The sequence below is a fragment of the Chrysemys picta genome, chromosome 3 (assembly GCF_011386835.1).
Source record: "Chrysemys picta bellii isolate R12L10 chromosome 3, ASM1138683v2, whole genome shotgun sequence".
Classification (NCBI taxonomy): Eukaryota; Metazoa; Chordata; order Testudines; family Emydidae; genus Chrysemys; species Chrysemys picta.
The window spans coordinates 112,644,894-112,670,283 of NC_088793.1; the positions used below are offsets into that span (position 1 = coordinate 112,644,894).

Sequence of the window (25,390 nt, forward strand, 5' to 3'; positions counted from 1 at the left end):
TGTGCCAGTTGAAGATACTCATGTAGGGAACACAAATCACCATATGCTAGGAACCCAAGTGCATCAACTCCCTAATGCACTAAACTCCACAGGCCCAGAGAGCAAGAGATCAGAATTATCTCCTGAACTTGAGCCTCCTGCACTACATCGTTATTGTCACTTGACCAAAGCAGCTCGACCTCTCTGATTTAATTCCCTTGCAGAGGTGGGTGCGTTTGATGACTCTATTTCAAATGTGACTGAAATCTGTATATTGTGCTAAAGAAAGAAAAATGAATATTACTTTACATATGTTTCTAAAAAATATGTAAAAATTACATAGCCTATATTTGATTTTCTTTCCCTTATATTCATAAGAGGTCTCCTAATGAAGGCTTTAGCATTAGGGTTAAATTGCTGCCTGTACGTTTTCTTTAGTTTAATAAAATCTTTGCAAAACAATTGTCATTGCCTGCCTGCTTTCCGAATGCTTGCTTTTATGTTTAAACTAATATTTCTATTTAAGCTTTCCAGAACTGAGATCACTAATGCTTTGTATTGCTGTTCAACTTTGACTTGCTGCACTTTTATACCATTTCTACATACTAGTGCATTCAGTGCTTGCTTTGAGAAACTGTTCCGTGTGTAACATTTGTACTGGATTCATTCTCCTTGTGGTGAAAGGATTCTGTCAAAGTTGGTTGGTCTGAAGAGTGTCCCGTGTTCTTTGCAAAGTCCACAGACCATCATTGTTTATATGCTTCTTGTTTCCAAAATACATTCTTCAGTTGGCTCTTTTCTGTTAAAGTGAGGATAACCAGCAGCCCAGTACAAGCACATAATGAACAACCAGACAATCATCATCTGCTTTTCTCACAGCGAGGGGAAATGCATTCTGAGAAGGAAACAGGTTCTCAGATGGGGGATAGTTATTTTTTCTAATGACAAGAACAGACGCCTGTTATGGGCGGATATCAATCCTCCTGACATCAATTCCAACTTTTCAGAGAATCTATTACAATTTGAACACAAACCCCTGTTTGTTACATACTATATCAGTAGGTGCAGAATTGTTTGTCTGTTTTAGGTACTTGTACAGCAGGCCCCCATGACAGAAGCATCTGAGCACCTCACACTTTTTAATGTATTTATCTTTATAGCACCTCTATGAAGTGGAGAAATACTGTTTCCCCCATCTATAAAATGGGGATCTGAGCCACAGAGATATTAAGTGTCTTGCCTGTGGTCACACAGAAAGAATGTGGTGGAGCAGGGACTTAAACTCAGATCTCCTAAATCCCAGGCTGGAACCCTAACCACTGGATCATCCTTCTTCTCTAAGTAAACACAAGAAGAAATGACAAGGCAGGTAGCCATGTCACTTTGTTTAATTCTGTATTTATACCGGTTGACACGGTCATTGACGAGAGAAGAAGCCATGACTGTTTGTTGTGCCAACCATCACATCTTTGTTGTGTCAGTAAAAATGTAAAAACCCAAGGAAATGTAACCACAGAAAACAAAGCCAAAGTAAAATTAATGAAATCTGGAGTTAGGGCAGACAGGCCATCCTTAACTCACCCTGTTCTGTGTGGTTTTGAGTATTCGCCTCTGCAGGGTGATTTTCCTCAAAATAAAGATTGGAGAAGGATTGAAAATCTGCTGCTGTAGCCTCCCCCCCCCCAAAAAAAATTTCCCCCCAGATACCATTGCACGTCTACCCTCTGACATTCTTCCTGGTACATACAGCTTTCTGGGTACTTCTTTTTGAGGAAGAAGATATAGAGTCAAAGACTCATTTATGTTCTAATTCCAGGAAGTAGCACAGGGAGCCTGGGCACTGCTGTCCCAAACAGGAAATACTGAACCGCAATCTAGAAGGGGAATTGGCCTGTGTAAAGTAGTCCTATAGCCTGAGTTTACAGCCTCAGATTAGTCCCCTAAAATGGAAACATACATAAAGCTTCCAGACTCTACCAAACAGTAGGAGCAAGGGCAACATCTAAAGACTACCTGTATCACTCACTGCAGTTTTCCCAGATACCTAAATCTTTCTGAACACATTTAGCCCAACAGTACAGAGATGATGCTACCAATCGATAGCACTGAAAAGGGTTATGAAAGGTGTCAGGCTGCTTAATAACAACAAGGCTCATAAGAATGAATTAATACTAACAATATTGACCCTAAAAATGGTCAATTTAGAAATCACTGGCTACACACTCACTTTGAACTTTAAAAATGCGACAATACTGGCAAATGTTGGGCTAGATTCTGAAAAGCTGGTGTAAATTAGGAGGAATATAATAGCTCCATCGGAGTTCCTCCTGATTTACCCGATTGTAACAGATCACAATCTAGCTCATTGTCTTCCATCCAAGTAATGACTCTGATGGTACCTTTCTCAGAGAAGTGCACCATTTGGGGATATCTCTTAAAACAATTTTGAAGCTAAGTGCCATTTTATTAATTAATACATCGAATAGTTTTGTGTTGGGTTATTTTCTTCATGGGCAAAAATCCCTCTAGACCAGGTTTTATTCCTGTTAGCAACTGGGTCCGTCTCCTGCAAGTTGTTCTGCAGGAATGCTAGGGTCTGCCCGTGCAGAACAGCTTAAGAATCTGATGCTACATACATTTGAAACTTTTGTTCTTTCTCTTCTGTTTTCCTTGCCATTCTGCCCCTTGCTTTCCCTTCTCCATTCTCTTTGCACAGTCATGCTCCCCAGTGTATTCTTCCTAACTGCTAACAAAGTGAAGTTAATAAATACCCTTTAACGCATCTGCACCTGCAAGGACTAACTTCTGCAGTAATTGTGTACCATTTTTCTTTGAAGGAAGGAACAAGGGTGCAGGGACCAGGTTGTGTTGTAGTAGTAAAAACAAGTCACTGGCTAGACAATACTTCAGAACCAAAAGAAGTTGTATGGGTTTTGATGTGTAAACTTCACAGCAAGCCTAGACAGTAAAATGAATTACAATCGGAGCTGTAAACATACAGGCAGATAAAAAACTAAACAGAAAAGCACATTCCTTTCCCCACCCCTGGATGAAAGGCTAGATTCCAACATGCTGCCACGGAGGTACAGGCACTGAATGAGGAGTACATCATTTTCTGACACACTTTCAGAAACAGATGGAGCAGCCCTTGTGAGGTAACATTGAAATAAGTCCCGTTTTGGAGGGAGGTTTCCTGCATTTCTACTGAAATGTTGCAACTTCCTGAAACAATGCCATGTTTTGTAAGTTGCCTGATGAGGCGCAGGCGAGAGAGTGTAAGAAACAAATTTTCCTCTTAGATTAAATGAATTGTTTCTTTGCACTTGTGGATTTTTGGAGACATGGTGTCCTGCCATTAAGCAGGCACATGAAATGTATTAGGATTCAGATCCAAAGCAATCGCTATGCATTATTCAGAAGTCTTAGTATCTTCCAGAATGCTCAGAATGCAAGTTGTATTGAAAGGAATCATCCATCGCTTAAAAGTAGTACACTTTAAATCTGAATGAAACTCAATTCTAAAATCTCTGAATGTAGCCTCCTTTTAGGTAGCAATTAGTTGGCTAATACCACTGACTCTGGTGCCATTTAGATGAAATTGGTTTTTCTCTAGATTGAGAAACAGCTTTCAAACATCAGGTTTTGCACCTGCACTGACATTAGAAAATTCAGTTCTGCTTTTAAAAATATTAAGGTGTCCTGCTCACTCAGAAAGGAACTATACAGTATGTGCTGTCACTCTGGGTTGCTACCTGCTTTGAGGGGACTTCACCATTCTGATCAAAAGCCTAAGCATCATTTGAGAATGACCTTGCATCTCTCATCCATGAAAAATAAATCAAGATCTGTCCCTGCACTTTTCAGTCAAGAAAATTTGATTGATTTTTGCCCTTGTTAGTTGTGCAGTGCAACTCTGACAAAAATATGCAAAAACTTTGCATAAAACCTCTGGCTTATATTATTTCAATTGAGTTTGGCCTAATCAAGATGCGATGACCAGTCTAGTTGCCTTTCATTATGCCCCTTGACAAAGCTACATCCAGGCCTAAAAAGACTCCTTGCAAATAACTGAAAGATAGGCAAGGTTGAAAGTGGGTGTTCAGTGTGAAGATTCACTCTAAAAAGGCATTAAGGGCATAAAGGCAGTGACCCCAAATCAAATTTGTGTCTTGCACAAATATAGCAAGTTAATCTGTCATCCTTGATATTGCTTCCTGGGATCTGAAAGTCAGGCTTGGTTCTTTGCTAATCACACACCAGCAGTGCAACTCCACTGTGCAAGGGCTCGATCCTGAAAGTGAGTAGATCCAGGGGAATTAACATTAAGGATTTGCATAAGTGTTTTGCAGATTGGGGCCCGCGTGCTCAACACTTTGCAGGATTGAGCCCTCAGTGTGTCCTGTGCTAATGCAGGCACCCAGTGAAGGCTAATGAATGGTATTGCACAAATGTAACTGGAGGGCACAGTTTGGTCTGCGGAATTTATATTACTGACCATGAAGTATGAGAGAGAAAGAACCCCGCCTGACAGTCAGATCTAAGACTGAGCCTGCAGGACTGGAGGTTTGAAAAATCCAACTTTTAACTGTAAACTGAGCAATTTTCATATGGAAGCCGCTCAGGAACAATAAACCAGGATGCCCACAATGTCATTCTCACAGAATTATTTTTTGGAGTAGAAACACTTTAAACCAGCAAGCAATCCTTGGGACATGATGAGGTAGCTATCCTTGAGACTGGACAGCTGACCAAACACAGCAAGGATGGGAACAAATCCTTATTTGATATTTGGGTTAGTCGATTAAATAGTTTTGTTTTTTTTTAATAGTGTCCTCATTCCAGGCTGAGCTGGTGCACCACCTCACAAGTGGGTGTGGTGTTGAAGGTGGGATCTTATTTGATTTTTTCCCCCTTCACACAGGGTTGCAACAAGTCCATAGAGACTGTTAGATGCCAAAGAGCCTGCCCTCACCCACCCCAGTGCAGGGTCTCTCTTATTAACAGAAAAGCTAATGCAGACCATGAACAAAACTTTCACCTCAACCTCTCAGCTGGGTGACTGTCATTCCTTGTCCATCTGTTCCTCCACCTGAGTCCAGTGCTCACTTCCACTCTGGCTCCTCCCCAGGGGTTCTCTCAGTTCTAGGCTCTGCCCCTGCTGTTAGGCTCTTTGCCCCTACCGAGTAAGATCCTTCTTTGGAGTCAGGGGTCCAGAGACGTCTGTCCATTGCAACTCTTCTCTGGGGACAGCAGGTGATCCTGGCCAGGCTGGGCTTCTAGACAGTGTCTGATTGAGACCAGGGGATGCCTGCTGACTGCAGCTCTCTGTCTAGGAGGCTCCCCTCTCTTGGATCACCTCTGATGGGCTCCCCATTCTGGTGGGTTCCCCAAAGAGCTAGCCCTCTAGGCTCCCTGCTCAGGTGTCTCCTGGGAGCTTGTCACCACAGGAGCTTCCTGTCTCCTTTTGCAACTCCCCTCTAACTGAGGTTGGGTGTCCTTTATTAGATCCAGGTGCTTGTTTACTAATCAGCCACTTGGGGGAATCAGTTGCTCCCCAGGGGGAGCCTTCCCAAGGCAGTTATGGGCAGACAGTCCTAACTCCCCATAAAAGGGAGCTGCCCCATAACAAATAGTGAATGGGCAGAGTAAAAAAGACCCCAAGTTGCTGATTTGCCAAGTTCCATCTGGAGAAAAAAAGAAACACATATTTTTTACTAGTTTAACACATAAATTAAAAAAATACCCATGAGGGTTGAAGATATAGGACCAGAGGCTTGGTTGGTGTAAATTTGCAGCGCTCCACTAAGTCAATGTTGCTATGCCAATTTATACCAGTTGGGTGTCTTGCTCATCGTGGCTTTGATATTTGTTTCTTTTGTAGTGTGCGTTTTCCCGTTTGCTCACCCAATGGCTGATAATGTCACCCTGTCTTGGACAAAACTCACACTGTCACCATTGGCAGTTTTGCTGTAAGGACTGTAGGATTTAGTTCCAAGTTTTTACCATTTAACAGGAAAAATGACTGTTATGCATGCTTTGATCATTTCCAATTGGACTAGGGTAACTCTAGATAAAGATACATCTTAAACCCATTTGGAAAGTGCAGAATGCAGCAGCCTCCTAACCAAGCAGTATTTCCCATTACTACTGTGTGTCTTGATTTACCCTGGATCTCAAGATGTTGATTCTGAAAAGACTTAAATAGATATGGGTTTTGAATACCTTAGAGACCTGACTCCCCCTTTGTATGATTTTTACCATAGAGGCAACCAGCTGATACACTTCAGACACCTTGTTTAAACAGGAGACTTAGAGTTCACAATGACTGGGTCTTCAACCTTTTGAAAGACCACCCAATTTCATCTATCCTAGCCCAGATATGGGGGACCTGCTGGAAAGATAATTTGTGGGAAGGTTTTGGGTTCTGGATTGGAGCTGAATGTGGAACATTTTGCTTTCATAATGGGAGGTTTTTAATGGCCTTCTGGATCCAGCCTCTGGAAAGTCCGTACAGCACCCAAAAGATTGAATGTATGTTTATAGGGCGATAGATATACACAGTCTATTATGTACGTGGGCTTTTCTGTTTTTCTAAGTAGTAAAAATCACCAGTTCAGGATATCTAAAATGATCCAAACAATCATTCATTAACTGCCCTACATTTTACTGTGCTCCTAGCCTTATTTTTAAAAAAACAACTTTAAAAAAAGAGGCTGCATCTCTTAGTAAGATCTACAGAGCTTCTTGTCATCTCCATCAACCAATCCATGAGCCATGCCTGTTATGGAAAATGCAAAACATGCTCTTATAAAATGATCAGGTCTCAAACAGTGAACATAAAATACTAGTATACCACCTGGTCTTTCCACTCGAGTAGGACATTCCGATTTAAGACTAATGCTAAGGTTAGTCCATTTGAAACACTTCTCCCTTTCATAATATAAGACACATTTCTCTGATAAAATTCTTCAACTGCTAAACACAGCCCTGGAAAGAGGCTAGTGCAATAGCAGTCCCAGAACAATTCAAACAGCCTCATGGTTTCCCTTTGTAAATAGGTCACTGCACATTTAAACCGTGAAATAATAGGATGGCAGGTCTGTCATAATTCTAGTTAATAAACATTATCTCAAAAGAAATACAACATTAAGGGATAAAAATCCATTCTTCAAGAGTGAGTTCTCAAGCATAATTAGAAACCAAATAATTATTGACCTAATGTAGCCACAAACATGCAAAAACTGTCTGATTTTATAAGTTATTTCTCTGTAGGGGTCAAATCTGTTACCATAATGTATAAGCTATAGCTACACCAAGAAAAGTTGTATTAAGCCAGCCGGACCATGTCATCTTCGCAAATTTGGGTAAAGACTAGAATTTATCTTAAATTTATCTCACTATTTAGGAATATTAAGCAGCTCTTACAAGTCAGACTAGAAGCTCTCAAATGAGTCTGGACAGAACTGTACTGAAGTGCAGCATAGGCAGAGAGACCAGAAAAACGGGCAAGACATAGACATGTCTTCAGTTACCAATGAAGAATCCTTGTGTTTCAAAGGCATTTAGTGGTGATGCAGGTTCCTGGCAGTGCTTCTTTTGTACATTTCTCCTCCAATGATTTGTAATGTCTTTTGTTCTTAGGCAAGACTCGGAGGACCTGTCTGTTGCCCACAAAGTCAGCCAGTGAGCACTGCTTTAACAGAAACCAACTGCCAAGTTATCCAACTCTGCCTTTGACTAAATCAATAGAAGCTCTCCAGCAAGGAAAGAAGGAAATCCGGTTGAGTTGCTTTCATCATGCTCCCAAGAGCTGCATCAAGCCTTCAAGCATCACAGGTTTGAAGAAGAACCGCAGAAGTTTACCAGCAGCTGTCTGCCGGAGCTGTGAGACTCTGGATGGCACCCAGAATGTGGCCAAGTGGCCAAGATCTCATTCACTGGATGACCTCCAAGGAGAATCCAGCACTGACCTACCGAACACTAGTAAGAAAGTAGATTCTTTCCCTCAGGATGCACTGGATGTAGCAAAAAAGACAACTGGGTCCATCCTGAAGCCTAAGGCTCCTGTGGGTGGCATGAGGGCAGAAGAGACTCTACCTAAGCAAAGTAAAGGAACTGCTGATTCTCAGAAGGGAAAAGCTAGGAAATTGGACTGCTCAGTAACAGAGACTTCATGTGGGACTCCTACTCAGTACCTGCTTAAACGCTGGGAGGCTCCGCCTACTTCAGTTAAACACAACGTAACAAGGACACCTCTGGAAAATCATCATAAAAGCAGTCATGACCTTGAACGGGCTGATAACTCTCCAGTCCTCAAGGAAGGTCTGAAAGCTGAGCAAAAGGGCATGAGCGAGGCAAGAATTCAGTCAAAAAATCCTTCACAGCCACCACCAGTCCCTGCCAAAAAAAGCCGAGAACGCCTTTCTAATGGACTATATCATCCCCCTCTGACCCTAAGTGGAGCCCTTTCAAGTCCAGATGCACCATGTTTGCCAGTAAAAAGGGCCAGTCCATCCAGTCCCATTGATTGCCGTGTAGTACCTGCCTGTAGGCCCTCTTCTGAGCAGCCCAGTACCCCACCAAGCACACTGCCCCCTTGGCTAGCTGAGCTTTCTGAGACTGCTAGCATTCAGCAACATGTGGTAAAGCTAGGCCCTGCTTTAGCCAGGAAAGTCTCTTGTGCTAGAGGACTGGATCTGGAAATGTTGATAGAAAACAAGTTGCAGTCTGAAGAGATTGATCTCACAGAGGAACCATATTCAGACAAGGTGAGAAGGGGCTAATGTCTCAACATTTTAACTCTGGTCTTTATAACAGCTCACTTTTCATTGTGTCTGGTGCATTATTTGTCCTCTATAAATCATTGGAAAAGATGGAAATATCTTTCAGGCGCCCTGTTGTTAGTCTGACAGTCCGTTCTGTGTATATCAGGCCTCACACCCAAAGGCAGCCTTTCAATACCAGTAAAGTAAATAGCTGTTTGGGGCCTTGCTGCTTTGAACTAGGGTGACCAGATGAGAGGAAGAAAATATCGGGACACATGGGGGAGAGGAGTCACCGGAGCAAAAAAAAACCCAAAACACCAGAGTGCGTCCCAACCGATGCGTCCCGACAAACACCTAAATATCGGGACAGTCCCGATTTATCGGGACGTCTGGTCACCCTACTTTGAACTCTGCATTTCCTGCAAGCACTGCTACTTCCAGCATGGGTTTGTCTTCTCCAACTATATGGTTTGAGAGAGAATAGAACCACATACCTCTCTACTCTTCAGCAAGAGGGCTTAACAAGGAGGCAACTCCTGGAAATGGGAATCTGGGCATGAGTTTGGGATCCAGGCTGACCCTGATTACGCCATAGCCATTCCTTTGAAAGACAGCACAGGTCTGCCCATTTATTTTGTTCTTCCTTTCTCACACCAGTGATGCTTCTCAGAACTAAGGTGGGTTCAGAGACCCTCGCTGGAATTTGTAGAAGGGTTCAGCACCCAATGTGCGGAGCTATTGAAAATGGAGCCATACGCGTAGCAGTGGGAGCTGCTGGGTGCTGAGCACTTTGGGAAAATCTGACCTGTAAATAGGTGCCTAAATGAGAACTGAGCTCCTTTGAAAATCAGGACCTCATCTCACTTTGAGGAGTGGGTGGAGCCAGCTTAATCACCCAGTGTTGCAGATTTACCATTAATTACATAACCAGCAACAGGCATTAGCTATTAGTCAGCTTGCTTTGATGTCCACTTTTTTCTGACCAAAAACCTTGCAAGTACCCTTTAAGGGAACAAAAGTTTTGGGAGAAATACCTGGATACACACACTTCAAATGAGTGCTGATTTTGAGCGGGGAAACTGATCAGTTGAGGTTCCTTGTTCATGCTGGATGAAGTGCAACAAGGATACAAAGAGAATAAATGGTGAAAGTCAATCCGATTAAATGCTTTGTTTTTTAATGATGTAAGGCAACGATGTGCCACCCTAAGTGCGTCCAACTGCGGCAGTTGCAGGGACAGACCCTAATCTTGCGATAGTGCTTTGATACTCCACTGATATGTGACAGCACTTTGTCATCGTAGTGCAGCAGCTGCATGAATTGATGCAATGAAAGGGTATGATGAAAAGACAGTTTCATCTCCCATTCCCTCCACATGTTCCTGGCTGCTGGGAGGGAAGATGTGTTTCCCACTCCACTCTTGCCTAGTGCGGGGCTGAAATGGAGCAGAGTTTGTCCTACACAGACTGTGTTTGCACTCTGCCTTACTGTGTGTCAGGCAGGGAAGAGAGTTGATGAGACATGTGAATCCTACCAGAGATATGGATAACGTCTCGAGGACTAAACTCATTGGAGCAGGGACTATCTTTTTGTTATGTTTGTATCACACCTAGCACAATGGGGCCTGGTCCAGGATTGCAGCTCCAAGAAGCTACCTTAATACAAATAATATTAATATTGAATAGCCACATCTAGCTTAGTGTAAACTAGATTCCACACACAGGACCATATCCTCAAGTATGCCTCACCTTCTACCCAATGCACTCATGGGGAGGGACATAGATGACTTCCTGCCTCCTCTCCATCTTCTCCTCCCCACCCCCCATTCTCAGAGCTGCTGTAATTTGTACTGGATATTAAAGGTAATTTATGAAAGTATTATTGCTGCCCTGTTGTTTAAATGATTCAGTGATGCATCTGAAAGCCCATATGAAGTTACTACTTCTCTGGCATAATGGCTAGGGATGAGGAGGGATCTCTTATTGACTGGAATATCAGTCCCCAAACTGGAGGGAAGTGCATATGAATCTGTTTATGTGAAGAATAGAAATATAATTGTAAAGAGGTCAAAAAAACACCAAAGGTTTTGGGAGGGTATAAAATATATTCTGCATAAGGGCAAAAGCCAACTTCTAATGGGGGTTAGGAAGAAATGATCCTTGGCATAGACTACCCCAGAATTGCCTATTTGACTCATTGTTGGAAACAGGTTACTGGACTAGATGAACCACTGGTCTGACAATTCCTATGTTCCTAATGCAACACTAACTCTGACCATTATCTCCAGAGGACCCCTAAATCTGTCAGACATCTTCCAAATTGTACAAGTCAAGAACCAGAAAATCCATAGTGATCAGATCAATTTTCTCCAGCTGTGATGATAGTCGTTTTCTGACTAAGCCAAAGAATAACAAAATATCTAGTAAAATTTCTGAATGGCAAAATGTGTGCTGCCCTACAACTTGTCAGAGGCAGATTTCACTGGTGGAACTATTTGATGGCAGAGAGAGACTTTAGACAAAATGTGGCCCTGTTTGAAGTCCAGGGGATTTTTGCTCTTAACTTCAGTAGAGCCAGAATTTCACCCTTTGAGGATGTATAATGGTAAAGGCTTTGTGGACCAGTGTCCCAAACGCCCCACTGTAGGTATTGTTAACACTAAATGAAACCCCATTCTTTGTAACTCTCAGAGAAATCTAAAGCTCCCCTTGTCATGTTGTGTTTGATGTTTGTAGAGAAACCTTTTGTTGATTTTTATTGCTTCTGGGTTTTTTTTTCTTTCCCTCTTCCTTCCTCCCGCGTGCCTGGATGGCAATTTGCAGCATGGTCGCTGTGGGATTCCTGAAGCTTTGGTGCAGAGATACTCTGAAGACCTAGAGCAGCCTGAAAAGGATGTTGCTACAAACATGGACCAAATCCGGGTGAAGCAGTTGAGGAAGCAGCACCGCATGGCAGTGAGTGTCTCTGTCTACCACGTTCTTTGCTTATAAATACATAGTTAATTGAATGATGGTGAAGGTACTGGATTCATCACCCGGGAGACTGAAATCCTGTCTATGGTCGTAGAGACGCAGCACAGGTAGCAGCAGAGCATACCACCCCCTTACCCCTCCCTCCCTCTGTGCTGGAGGGGAACCACTTCTACTATTGAGAATGGAGTTGCGTCGCCCTGCCCATTCCGTCTTGGGCATCTCTGATGAGAGCAACAAATATAATAAAAGGTTTAGAAAACCTGACGTAAGAGGAAAGGTTAAAAAAAAATACTGGGCAGGTTTAGTCTTGAGAAAAGACTAAGCGAGGACTTGTTAAGTCTTCAAATATGTTAAGGGCTGTTATAAAAAGAAAGGGGATCAGTGTTCCCCATACCTGCTGAAGGTAGGACAAGAAGTAATGGGTTTAATCTGCAGCAAGGGAGATTTAGTTTAGAAAGGAAAACTTTCTTAACTATAGGCATAGTTAAGTTCTGGAACAGGCTTCCAAGGGAGGTTCTGGAATCCCTGTCACTGGAGGTTCTTAAGAACAGATTAAACAAACATGTCAGAAATGGTCTAGATATACTTGGTCTTACCTCAGATTGAGGGGACAGACTTCTCAAGGTCTCTTCCAGCCCTATATTTCTACGACCAGCTACTAACAGCATATTGGGAACCAGTTAAAAAGAGTAGAATGGGTGGTCAGCAAATGACTTTCTCATTGCCTAACACACACACAGGAGAAATAGCTATTAAGATCTGAAACATCCTTTTTCTAAAACTATCAAATTCTTACCACCTGGGGGGTGCAGACGAAGATTGAAAGAAAACTAAACAGTCAAAAGGTTACATTTTTTTTCTCTTTCTCTATCCAGATTCCAAGCGGAGGGCTCACTGAAATCTGCCGAAAACCTGTATCCCCAGGACATATCACATCTATAACTGACTGGCTGGTTTCTGTTGGCCTGCCTATGTATTCTAGCTCACTCACAGAAGCAGGATTCAACACGCTGAGCAAAGTGCCTTCTCTGTCACAAACTTGCCTTCAAGAAGCTGGCATCACAGAGGAGAGGCACATAAGCAAGCTCCTGGCAGCAGCAAGACTCTTCAAACCCCTCAATCCAGAGGCGATTTAACATGCTCTGGAATGTGGCACCTCCTGAGACCCCCGCTGCTTCTTACCGCACCAGTTTTGCCCTAATTTCTCCACACAGCAAATGGGATCAAGCAAGTGGATCCCAGGATAGGCAAATAAACTCCTCAGAGGATCTTCCTTTTTTCTGTCTTTAGCAACTAAAGGAGAAAAGAAGCAACCGCCAGGTAACAGAAGTGTGGTACTTCCTTAGTCCTCAACAATAACGTATTTTTAGTTCTGAAAGTGCACAGGGCTAGCCTGTGGTTAGACAGCACCCCATGTGACCATTGAGCTAAAGGGACCCTTGCACACTCTCCACAAGTTTGTGACAGCTACACCTGCTGTCAGCCGTGTTTCTGTTGCAAGGTCTCTATGAATAGAAGGCCCTCTGTAAAGCTTGGTCCCAGTTACCTAGAGTCAGCCCTGAAAGCCACGTACAAGCCAAGGTGCAGCTCACTGGCAAAAGCTGTTTAGCAAATCTTGGGTTTTTTATTTGCTTGTTTTGTTTGTTTTAGCAATCAAATGCTAAATACATACCCTTTTTTGTCATCCTCTCTGTTGCTTGGTATAGTTCCTGTAGACCATAGACCCTTTAGCTAGGCCAGAATAATGGATTGGAATTAGTTTACAATATTGACCATTTTGGTTGTTCCAGTACAACTAACCTAACAGAGTCCAAAACTTCTTTTGTGTATAGAATTGGGGTCATTGTTGTAACTGCTTTCTCGCAACCAGCTTTTTTATTTGCCTTAAAATCAGCTTGTCAGCAGTTATCTAGTGTTCACTTATCTGTATCCAACCTTGCTTCATCCTGTCGTCGTTCCATGGCACTTAGGGTGATTTTCAGTTAAAGTAACTTCTATAGATTGTCTCGTAACATCTTGTTTGTAGAGGTGCTTTTGCAAATGCAGAATTTCCATTGTCAGGCTAACTGTTCGCAGCGGTCTGCATTTGCTGCTGTTATTAAAATGTTCAAAGTTATCTTGCCTTGTATATATGTAACTGCTTTTCATTTTAATCATATTTTTATGTACTGTGTTATACTGTCAATCATTATACTGCAGCTTTGACTTGGTATCCTGACCATATCAATTCAAAACATTGGTTTCTTCAAATGAAAGGTTGCCCTGGGGAAATAAAATGCACCGAAGAAGTAAACTGTGTCCCATAGAAAGTATCAGAGCAGTAATTTCACTGCCTGGGGGGGGGGGGGGGAAACTCAGAGTCTTATGAATTATGCTGTAATTTTACAAAACTTGATGTCCCCCAGTATCGAGTGTTTGAAATATCTTCTCTTCAGAAGAAAGTGTTGTTCTGAAATGCTGGACAAATCATTTTTTGTCCATAAAATAATGATCCTATTTTCTGTCTAACCCACTGTAAAATCTCCGCTGTGGATACTAACAGATTTTATTTTTGTACATGGGCACTCATTTTATATACCAAATACAGATCACCATGAATAGCATTAACTAGATTTTTTCTTTGGTGTCTATATCCTATGTATTTTTCTTTAACTTACAGTAGTGGAAACTCTTCATTGTAGACAGAGTAGGCTTTCCTTTGGCAGGTGAATTGAAAGATGTAGTCTAGTGATCTGAGCACAGGCCTAGAAATCTGTTTCTATTACCAGCCCTGCCACTAGCTTGCCAGGTGAATTCAGGCAAGTCACTTCCCCTCTCTGCAACTCAATTATTCCACTCATAAAATGAGGATAATGATGCTTACTCATCCTGATAAAGTGCATTCAGATTGATGAATGAAGTGCTGAGAGTGCACTATTATTATTGCCTACCCTAAGTCAGGTACGCTGTAAATTTTACCTATGGTGATACTCTAGCTCTGAGTGTAATATTAGGTGTCAGTTTTATTTACCTAATTGCAGTTGTCACCAGCCTCTGTTATTTTTATCACCTCTGCCCTAAATTCTGCCATCAGAATTAAAGACCCCAATGTGTATAGCATAACTAATTCACTTCCTCATATCATCTGAAATTGTTCTGGATCTAGAGCTCCTCTGGATTTTGTCTAAAACCTTATTAGTGCTTTTCTCTGGGGAACTGGAGAACTAGTAAGCTCTAGTGTGACAGCATCAGGGAATGTGTGACATAACTGAATGTTTTGCACAGGTGGCTAAACTCTTACAAAAGAACAAAGTGTTTATAGTATGGGCCTTGGTTGTTATAGCAATGATTTGTCTGTCATCCCGCTCTAAGGCTTAAAGGGAAGCCTATAGAAAGCAGTAGCTGGAAGGAGTGCTGAGACATCCACTGATAGCTGGGGTCACCATTGATTAAAAGTAAGCAGTCTGCAGAATACCCATTAGCAGTTCAGAAGGGTAAGGGACTGCTTACTATGCAGAGTTTGAGTATGAAGCATCGTCTGATACAAAAGGAAAACAACTTCCACTCATCACGGAAAAAGGAAGTCATATAATTTAAAAAATCCCTCCCGTTCATTTTTCCCCCAACCTGATTAATAACAGAGGGAGGGTCACAGCAGAGAAGGAAACAATCTGGATTTCTGAAGCTCTCCATGTCCCAAACACTCATTGTAATTCCTATGCCTTTTGAATGATTTAATAGCCTGGAGAAATCAAAACACCCCTATCATGACTTTGCCATGAGGAGGCCATTCTGACTTGGATTCCTTGAGATTTTTGTTGTTAATATTGCTCTTTGATCTGGTTTTTAAAGTCTGCCATTCAGTCTTCTTTTGAGTTATATTTTTAGCATATATTTTGATCTTAGAAAAGCCTTACGCTGCTCAGTGTGAGCTTCTCCTGCTGGTTTCAGTGCAGTCCAATGGACAGGTGGGGGATTGCCTGGTGTAACAACAACATCCTATTCTTTACAATTTCCTTTTGAAGTGCAACACTCCAAGCAAAAGTTAGCTCATTGGCTAAGCACAAAAGAAGCCTGCTGATGAAATCCTAATCTGCTCTGCTCAGACAAGTACTGCTCTGTGTCCACTGTGTGCAATTCTAACTTGAAAAGCTATTTAGTAAGGGAAGAAGCATTCCCAAAATATTAACAAGCAACATTACAATTGTAAGCGCCTATTAATGCCCATGTATTACCATCTGAGTAGCTAGGATATACTCCATGTCCCTGGCCCTGTGCTCTTGGATGAGACTGGGAGCATGGGAATGTGATCAAAGGCATTAAGTATTATATTATTCAGCCAGGTCATTCTCCCTAAGAGCAGCAATAGAGGTCAATTCACCAAGTCACGGCTGTACAGTTGTACTGTATTATTTTTAGAATAAATAATACTTTTGGTCCAAGATACTGTCATCCTTAATTGACACCCTCTGGGGAAACAAAACTGTCAAGCAAGTTATGTAACAACTAACAATGTTGCACTTTCTGTATATGAAATCAGTATTTAAATAACTTATTTTTCTCCATTTGCTGTTCTTAAATGATGTAAGTAGCTGTAATATACCAGTACCCAATATGTCCTTACAGTTTGCTTCAACCTGAGAAAGCTGTGTATTGTAAAGAAAACAACAATATGAATGTGTAAAGATTATTGTGCTCTTTCATTTAGCAAAAAAAAAAAAAAAAAGTTGACAAAAGGGTTTTCCTGTGTATCAAACCTTGTCTATAATTATATGTCATACTGTTCATAGACAAAAAATAAATAAATTTCCTCAGTCTTATACGTCTCCTTTTTTTGAACTCTAATATCATGAAAGTGAATGGAATGGAGAGACTGACTGATTGACTTCAGTTGAAAGAAGCAGCATTCAGTGTTCTCACTGCTGAATTTTTCCTTTTGTAGGATACGTGGCAGTGCTTTCAGGCAACACTTTCAAACTTGGGTGCCTGAAGTCAGACATATTTTAAAAAACCCCAAAAGGCAGCCATTTTTCACTGGTGCTGCATCAATTTCACTAAGTGTTGTGGTGTTCGGTGCATTTTAAAATGAAGCTACTTTTTTAGGTTCTGTAAACTGCGTGGGCGGACTTTTTTCCAGTGTTGGGTGGCCCTTTAAGGGAGTTGAGCTTAGCCCCCATCTGTGACTAATTAGCTGTCTCCCAAGTGATGGGTCTGATTACGTCTATTGGTATTCACACAACCATTCCAGCATGAAGGCAGAGATAACATATACAAGGCTCCATACAAACTAGACAGGAGAGAAAGGAACCCCAGCCCCAGTTTACAAAGATTCTGAAATGCAGACAACTGCGACAGATAACGCAGAATCCACACAACTGTTGCCAATGCTATGCATGCCTGAATCACTGTGTCACAAAATGGGTTGGCCCTTTAACGGAGGAGGACTTAGACCCACCTGTGACTAATTAGCTGCCTTCCAGAAGTTGGGTCTGAGGCTGGGACTCAAGTGACAGTCTGCAGGCCACCTGGGCCTTAGATAAAAGGCAAAGAAACAGCTCACTAGACAGTGATACTTGTAGGGAGCAGGTAGGTGCCTCCAGGTCTGGGGAGAGGACTGTCTGATCAGTTGGATTTATGCTGAATTGTTTTGATTTGAGGAAATACAGCCTCAGGTTGTCATGGAGCTTGAATATCAGCAAAGGGCATAGGCATGTTGCAGAGTGAGCTGTGACAAGAGGGGAACAGGAAGCAAGAAGACAAAAGAAGAGTCGACAGGTGCTGACGCAGGACACTAGAAAGCAGGTTGGATTTAGCAAGGTGGAGAAGAATCACTCAGGAGAAATGGGAAAGGGAGACGTTTCAGAAAAGCTTGGTTGTGAGGACATGCTTCGGGCTTAGTCAAACAAATCCTTTGGTTCCTCTATCAAATGCAATCTGGTTAATTTGAAGCAAAGTGTAAACCATTTTGCAATCAGAAATTTGATTTCTATCAGATTAAGATATACCTCATTAAAAAGTCAGTTCTACATATAGTAGCAACAAGTCTGAATAGTACTGTTATTCTGGGACGCTGTTTAAGCATTTTACTGTTGCCTGGCCCTTTAGCTACATTATTTCCAGTCCAAACAATGGATCATGCTTAATTACTTGATAGTACCCGGACTTCACAATGGGTATGAAATTAGCATGCATCTGTCCCCTATGGCATTCTATTCTCTATCATGCTCATAGTACCCAAAGTGTATTAGTAGCTTCATACAACAAATAAAAACATGGGGCCTAATTCAAGATACACACTGCATTGTGTCCACAGTCCCTTCCCTGAAGAGCACTCAATGTGTTAAGATTAATGGTCACTCATATCTCTTGGATCCAATAATGAACAAAACATCCAGGGTAGAACCTGGTTTCAGGTAGCCTTCACTGGCCAGCATTTTTTTCAATCAGGAGGTGAAGTAAGGAAGAATCATGGCTTGGATTTGACCCTGACAGTTGATTTGTAACTCCTGCTTAAGCAAAGCTCCTCGTCACAACTATTTAGCCTTAGTAATGTAGCACATAAACATCAGTAGTGTAGAAGTAAATTGCTAAACATGATCGTTTTATTTTTCTTCCTGTTAGTTTGTTTCAGTTCTGTTCAATACGCGCTGTGTAGTCTGCTGCTGTGCATGTGCACCAGAGGGCATTGCACGGCTGGCTAGAAGTAAGAGATTGACCATCCTCCCGGGATTGCAACTGGCTCCGATGCAGGCTGTTTCCAAGAAGCACTTGATTAACAAAACAGAAATAAAAAGAGAACAACATGCACAGCCAGAGCGCTTGCCATTCCTGCAGCTGGAAGGAGTAACACCGCCCTAACAAGACTGCTGCAGTCCCTGGTCACTTAGGGAGCAGATGAAACACCCAGCCTATATGTTTTGTGCTTAACTTTTAGCTAATGCTGTTGATCCAATAGTGTTCTAATAGCAACAACCATCCCAAAAAATCCCACCCCACACCAAGCATCTGGCATCTGCAGCAAAAAGAAAACAACTCCCACTAGTTCCCCTATAAGGGGAAATTCACACCGTGTGGCGGGTCCACACAAGGCTGAGTCAGCGTTAAGTGGTTTGCATTGATATACTGTTCCATCAGAATTACATTATGAAACCAGTATCAGGTGCCCTTTGATTGGGGTGCCAATGGGCCACAACCATCATCAGGAGAGACCGGTGTCTGAGGGAGAGGTTAGTTGAGTCTCCTGGTCCATTCCCTTCTTGGCCTTTGTGCAGGGACTGAAAGTAAGAGAGCCAATGGTGATGTGGCCCTGTTCCTAGGAACTGTAAACATCCATTTTATTCCCTCCTTGGTCACTGAAAAGCTATCAGATGATCATAGCCTCTGGTGTTGGGCAGAGCTTCCCTTTCCAGCCTCAAGTGTTGACATCACTAACAGTCACAGCAACTGCTGCGTTATGTTGCAGCCCATTTGTAAACAGGACAAGCTGAATAGAGCATATCTATCTGCATAGGCTATCAACTCGCCATCCGATTCAAAGTGCTAGCTGCTCTACAATGCATTTCATTGGCTACTAGCCCAGGTATTTGGTGTCTGTTTTCCAGGACCAGGCATGGGAGCTGCAATTGTCCAGCACATGACTGACCTCAGCTATATGTTACGCTATGTTTGAACTTGTTTCCCTGCTCCATCTGTGAAGCAGAGTCTGAATATTCGAGTTTTACATTGGCTAGCTAAATCCGTCAGAAAATTATGTTTCTATTGCTGTGGCAGTGGAGTGGTTAAATGATTACTGGGAGATGATGTCTTACAAGGAATTAGTACCTTTTTAGTTCTTGGTTTAAAATTTGTGGTTTGGACATAATTCTCCATTCTCAATGGAACAGGGCCACAGGGCCTGAAGGCAGTGGCAACAGCAGCAGAGAAATGTTTTCTCCCTACAATTCGTTAATTTTAGGATCATTATGCAAGTCCATTCAGTTTGGATAAAATTCCAGGAGTGCCTTTGCTTTGTCCATGGAAGTTAGCAAAGTTTAGGTCCAGGACAATGCCTCATATCAGCCTTTTGCATAAAGATGGAGGCAGCTGGATTTTTTCCATAATCCTAGGTTATGTGATTTGCAATTGGTCCTCTCTGGGTCTTAATGTTTGTTAGTATTTAGGCCACAGATTTTTGGCAGGTTATGGCCTCATTTACTTTGGCCTGTGTGGTGTTCCCAGCTCATTTATTCAACTGTTCAATTGGGACTGGCACAGCAAGGCCTACTGACAATATTTGCCTCACTTGACAGAGTTTTTCCATCTGGAAATCTATGGCACCTAATTTCCTTCAGTAGGGTTTATTTTTACATTTGGAGTAGAGTGGTTTTTGAAGGGCCTGAGAATGGTGTTAAGGACTTTAGACATTTAAATATCCCCCCATTTACTTGGCTGCTTTATCAAAGTTGTCTAACCAGAGGAAATGGGTGTAGTACGGCTCTCTCTCGAGTCATTAAACATGTCCTCTTTTCAGGGATACTTTTCATGGATGCTGGAACCAGGTTGTTACTTGGGGTTAGTTGTTGCCTTTGTAGATTCCCTGGTCCATTGCCTTGTGAGTCAACATGATTATGAATTCGGGAAAGCTGGGTTTGGCAGTTGCCTTTTAATAGCGCCATACAAATGTGACAGTAACTTATCTTTTGGCCTAGAAGAGAAGTTGTGGCAGCACTTCACTGTTGTTCACCACTCAAATTTCAGCAGCACAGCTGGTAAAGCTGTGCTTTGGGAATACAATGAACCTTAATGGGCCTCCCTTCCATGAGGATTCATGAAAATTAGCATTAAAAGGAACAAGGCAATCTATCCTGAGTCAAGGACATCGTGTTGCTGCTCCTCCTCAGGAGCAGAGCAGAGTACAAGCTGTGACTCTGAGGGTCACTCATTTCACACTCTGGTTCCTGTCTTACACTACGAGTTTAGGTCAAATTTAGCAGCGTTAGATCGATTTAACCCTGCACCCGTCCACACGACAAAGCTATTTTGGTTGACTTAAAGGGCTCTTAAAATCGATTTCTGTACTCCTCCCCGATGAGGGGATTAGCGCTGAAATCGACTCTGCTGGGTTGAATTTGGGGTAGTGTGGACGCAATTCGACGGTATTGGCCTCCAGGAGCTATCCCAGAGTGCTCCATTGTGACCGCTCTGGACAGCGCTCTCAACTCAGATGCACTGGCCAGGTAGACAGGAAAAGCCCCGCGAACTTTTGAATTTCATTTCCTGTTTGGCCTCCATAGCGAGCTAATCATCACAGTTGACCATGCAGAGCTCATCAGCAGAGGTGACCATGGAGTCCCACAATCGCAAAAGAGCTCCAACATGGACCGAACAGGAGGTACTGGGTCTGATCGCTGTATGGGGAGACGAATCTGTGCTATCAGAACTCCGTTCTAAAAGATGAAATGCCAAAACATTTGAAAAGATCTCCAAGGGCATGAAGGACAGAAGCTATAAAAGGGACCCGCAGCAGTGCATGTGAAACTTAAGGAGCTGAGGCAAGCCTACCAAAGAGGTAAACGGCCGCTCTGGGTCAGAGCCCCAGACATACCGCTTCTATGATGAGCTGCATGCCATTCTAGGGGGTGCCCCTACAACTACCCCATCCCTGTGCATGGACTCCATCAATAGATTCTCACACAACAGGGATGCAGATTCTGGGGACGAGGAAGATAGCGCACAGCAAGCAAGTGGAGAAACCGTTTTCCCCAACAGCCAGGAACTGTTTATCACCCTGGAGCCAGTACCCTCCCAACCCACCGAAGGCGGGCTCCCGGACCTAGAAGGTGGAGAAGGGACCTCTGGTGAGTGTACCTTTGTAAATATTGTACATGGTTTAAAAGCAAGCGTGTTTAATGATTAATTTGCCCTGAAGACTTGGGATGCATTTGCGGTCAGTACAGCTACTGGAAAGGTCTGTTAACGTGTATGGGGATGGAGAGTAAATCCTCCAGGGACATCTCAGTGAAGCTCTCCTGGATGTACTCCCAAAGCCTTTGTGAAAGGTTTCTGGGGAGGGCAATCTTATTCCGTCTTCCATTACCACACCAGGCCAGTAGCACGTAGTCTGGAATCATTGCACAACAAAGCAGGGCAGCGTATGGTCCCGGTGTTTGCTGGCATTCAAGCAACATCTGTTCTTTATCTCTCTGTGTTATCCTCAGGAGAGTGATATCATTCATGGTCACCTGGTTGAAATAGCGGAATTTTAATAAGGGGACATTCAGAGGTGGCCGTTCCTGCTGGGCTGTTTGCCTGTGGCTGAACAGAAATCATCCCCGCTGTGCGCCACTCAGTGAGGGTAAGGGGGGGAAGCGATCATCCCAGATAATAGGGTGTGTGTGGGGGGGTTAGTTAGGTTTGTGCTGCACCTTAACCTGAAAACCACAGCCCCTCCTTTTAAATAGCCAACCCAACAGCTGCTTGGTATGGGACGTGAGGGTGCTGCTGTTGGAAACCATTCCCACATGTTATAAAGGTTAAAGAAACCGAAAGACTATGGCTCATCATGTCTGCCTGCAAGCTGAATTCTGTTGCCCGCTGGCCCTGCATGTGTGATCTCTCACACCAAACCAGCAGGCCCTCAATATAAGAGGCAAAATGTGACCTTGTAAAGAAAGCAGTAATGTTAACAGCTTGGTTCACTGTGAAAGAGTCTACCCATTGTTCTCTAAAATGTGTCTTTTAAATATACTCTCCCTTTTTTTCTCTCCCGCAGCTGCAAAAGTTTCTACGCTCCCCATATCATCAACATCCCAGAGGCTAGCGAAGATTAGACGGCGAAAAAAGCACAGTCGTGATGAAATATTCTCTGAACTCATGCAGTCCTCCCACATTGAAAGAGCCCAGCAGAATGCGTGGAGGCAGACGATGTCAGAGTGCAGGAAAGCACAAAATGAACGCGAGGACAGGTGATGGGAGCAAGAGGAAAGGTGGCAGGATCAAGATGATAGGTGGTGTCAGTGTGATGAAAGAAGGCAGGAAGCAATGCTCAGGCTACTGGAGGATCAAACTGATATTCGCCGGTGTATTGTTGAGGTGCATGACAGACAGCAAGAGCACAGACCGCCGCTACAATCCCTGTGTAACCAAACGCCCTCCTCCCCAAGTTCCATAGCCTCCTCACCCAGACGCCCAAGAATGCGGTGGCGGGGGGGCCTCCGGTCACCCAACCACTCCACCCCAGAGGACTGCCCAAGCAACAGAAAGCTGGCATTCAATAAATAAGTTTTGAAGTGCAGTGTGGCCTCGTCCTTCCCTCCTCCCCTCTTTCCCCACCCCACCCAGTGCTTCCCTCCTCCCCCACCCTGCCAGGTTACCTTGGCAGTTATCCCCCCATCTGTGTGACGAATTAATAAAGAATGCATGAATTTGAAACAGCAATGACTTTATTGCCTCTGCAAGGGTGATCAAAGGGGCAAGGGGAGGGCAGTTGGCTTACAGGGAAGTAGAATGAACCGAGGGGGTGGGTTTTCATCAAGGAGAAACAAACAGCCTGGCTGTCATGAAACTGGTTTTCAAAGCTTCTCTGATGCGCAGCGCACCCTGCTGCACTCTTCTAACTGCCCTGGTGTCTGGCTGCACGTAATCAGCGGCCAGGCGATTTGCCTCAACCTCCCACCCTGCCATAAACGTCTCCCCCTTACTCTCACAGATATTGTGGAGCACGCAGCAAGCAGTAATAATGATGGGAATATTGGTTTTGCTGAGATCTAACCGAGTCAGTAAACTGTGCCAGCTTTTAAACATCCAATTCTACCACCATTCTGCACTTGCTCAGCCTATAGTTCAACAGCTCCTGACTACTGTCCAGGCTGCCTGTGTACGGCTTCATGAGCCGTGGCATTAAGGGGTAGGCTGGGTCCGCAAGGATAACTGTAGGCATTTCAACATCCCCAATGGTTATTTTCTGGTCTGGAAAGTAAGTCCCTTTCTCCAGCTGTTCAAACAGACCAGAGTTCTTGAAGATGCAAGCGTCATGAACCTTTCCCGGCCATCCCACGTTGATGTTGGTGACACGTCCCTTGTGATTCACAAATGCTTGCAGCACCATTGAAAAGTACCCATTTTGGTTTATGTATTGGCTGCCTTGGTGGTCCAGTCCCAAGATAGGGATATGGGTTCCATCTATCGCCCCACCACAGTTAGGGAATCCCATTTCAGCAAAGCCATCTACTATGACCTGCACATTTCCCAGAGTCACTACCCTTGATAGCAGCAGCTCAGTGTTAGCGTTGGCTATTTGGATCACAGCAGCCCCCACAGTAGATTTGCCCACTCCAAATTGATTCCTGACTGACCGGTAGCTGTCTGGCGTTGCAAGCTTCCAGAGGGCTATCGCAACTCGCTTGTGAACTGTGAGGGATGCTCTCATCTTGGTATTCTTGCGCTTCAGGGCAGGGGAAAGCAAGTCACAACGTTCCATGAAAGTGCCCTTACGCATGCGAAAATTTTGCAGCCACTGGGAATCATCCCAGACCTGCAACACTATGCGGTCCTACCAGTCTGTGCTTGTTTCCAGGGCCCAGAATCGGCGTTCCATGGCATGAGCTGGGATGGCCAAATTGCCGGGGCCCATGCTTTGAAAAAAGTCTGTGTCCATGTCCTCATCACTCTCGTCACCACTCTGCCATCGCCTCCTCGACTGCTTTTGCAGGTTCTGGTGCCGCATGCACTGCAGGATAATGCGCGTGGTGTTTACAGCGCTCATAACTGCCGTGGTGATCAGAGCGGGCTCCATGCTTGCCGTGGTATGGCGTCTGCGTGGAAAAAAGGCGCAAAACGATTCTCAGCTGTTGCTCTCGCTGAGGGAGGGGGTGACTGAGGACATAGCTTACAGGGTTGGCTTACTGTACTGTTCCCACAGTCTCTGCCGCCCATTAGAATTCTGGGTTGCACGCCCAATGCCTGAGGGGCAAAAACATTGTCGCGAGTGGTTCTGGATACATGTAGTCAGTCCCTTCCCTCCCTCCCTGTGAAAGCAACGGCAAAAAATCGTTTCTCGCCTTTTTTCCTGGGTTACCCGTGCAGACGACATACCACGGCATACCACCGTGTCTGCCAGGAGACATACGGTGACACTCACCTCACTGTCACCATATGTCTCCTGGCAGACACGGTACTGCAGTGCTACACAGCACCATCCCCTTGCCTTTCCCTGCGGATGGCAGACTGCTAGCTGTCGTTGTTGTCCTGTGGGGCTCCTGGCCGACCTTGGTTAGGTTGGTTGGGGGCTCCTGGGCAGACATGGGTGCTCCTGACCGGCCTCGGTGAGGTCGGTTGGGGGCGCCTGGCCAAAAATGGGAATGACTCCAGGTCATTCTAAGTTTTGTCTCATGGAGATTCAGTCCTGCCTGGCGTATCATGCCAGCTGGAGGCTTCTGCCTCAGGCTGATCTCCCAGTCGGCAGCACCGCACGTTCGCACCTACCTCAGCCTACCCCTTGTTCCCATGGCTCATGAAGCCTGGACAGTAGTAAGGAGCAGTTCAACTATAGGCTGAGCAAGTGCAGAATGGTGGTTCAGTCTACTTCCCTGTAAGCCAACCGCCCTCCCCTCCCCCCTTTGATCTCCGCTTGCAGAGGCAATAAAGTCATTGTTGGTTTAAAGTCATGCATTCTTTATTAATTCATCACACAAATGGAGGGATAACTGCCAAGGTAGC

At 43.9% G+C, this 25,390-nt stretch overlaps 1 protein-coding gene across 14 annotated transcripts in view; it reads left to right on the top strand.

Moving 5' to 3' along the window:
- The window catches only part of SASH1 (SAM and SH3 domain containing 1), an 817,652-nt gene extending 801,140 nt beyond the window's left edge, over positions 1-16,512 (top strand). For all 14 annotated transcript variants that reach the window (XM_008177281.4, XM_065590318.1, XM_005280431.5 and 11 more), the window contains 3 exons: positions 7,621-8,747; positions 11,567-11,698; positions 12,592-16,512. In XM_008177281.4, the coding sequence (XP_008175503.2) occupies positions 7,621-8,747; positions 11,567-11,698; positions 12,592-12,852 (1,520 nt within the window). In that variant the 3' untranslated portion in view covers positions 12,853-16,512. The remainder of the gene's footprint in view (positions 1-7,620; positions 8,748-11,566; positions 11,699-12,591) is intronic.
- Positions 16,513-25,390: the final 8,878 nt, after the last annotated feature.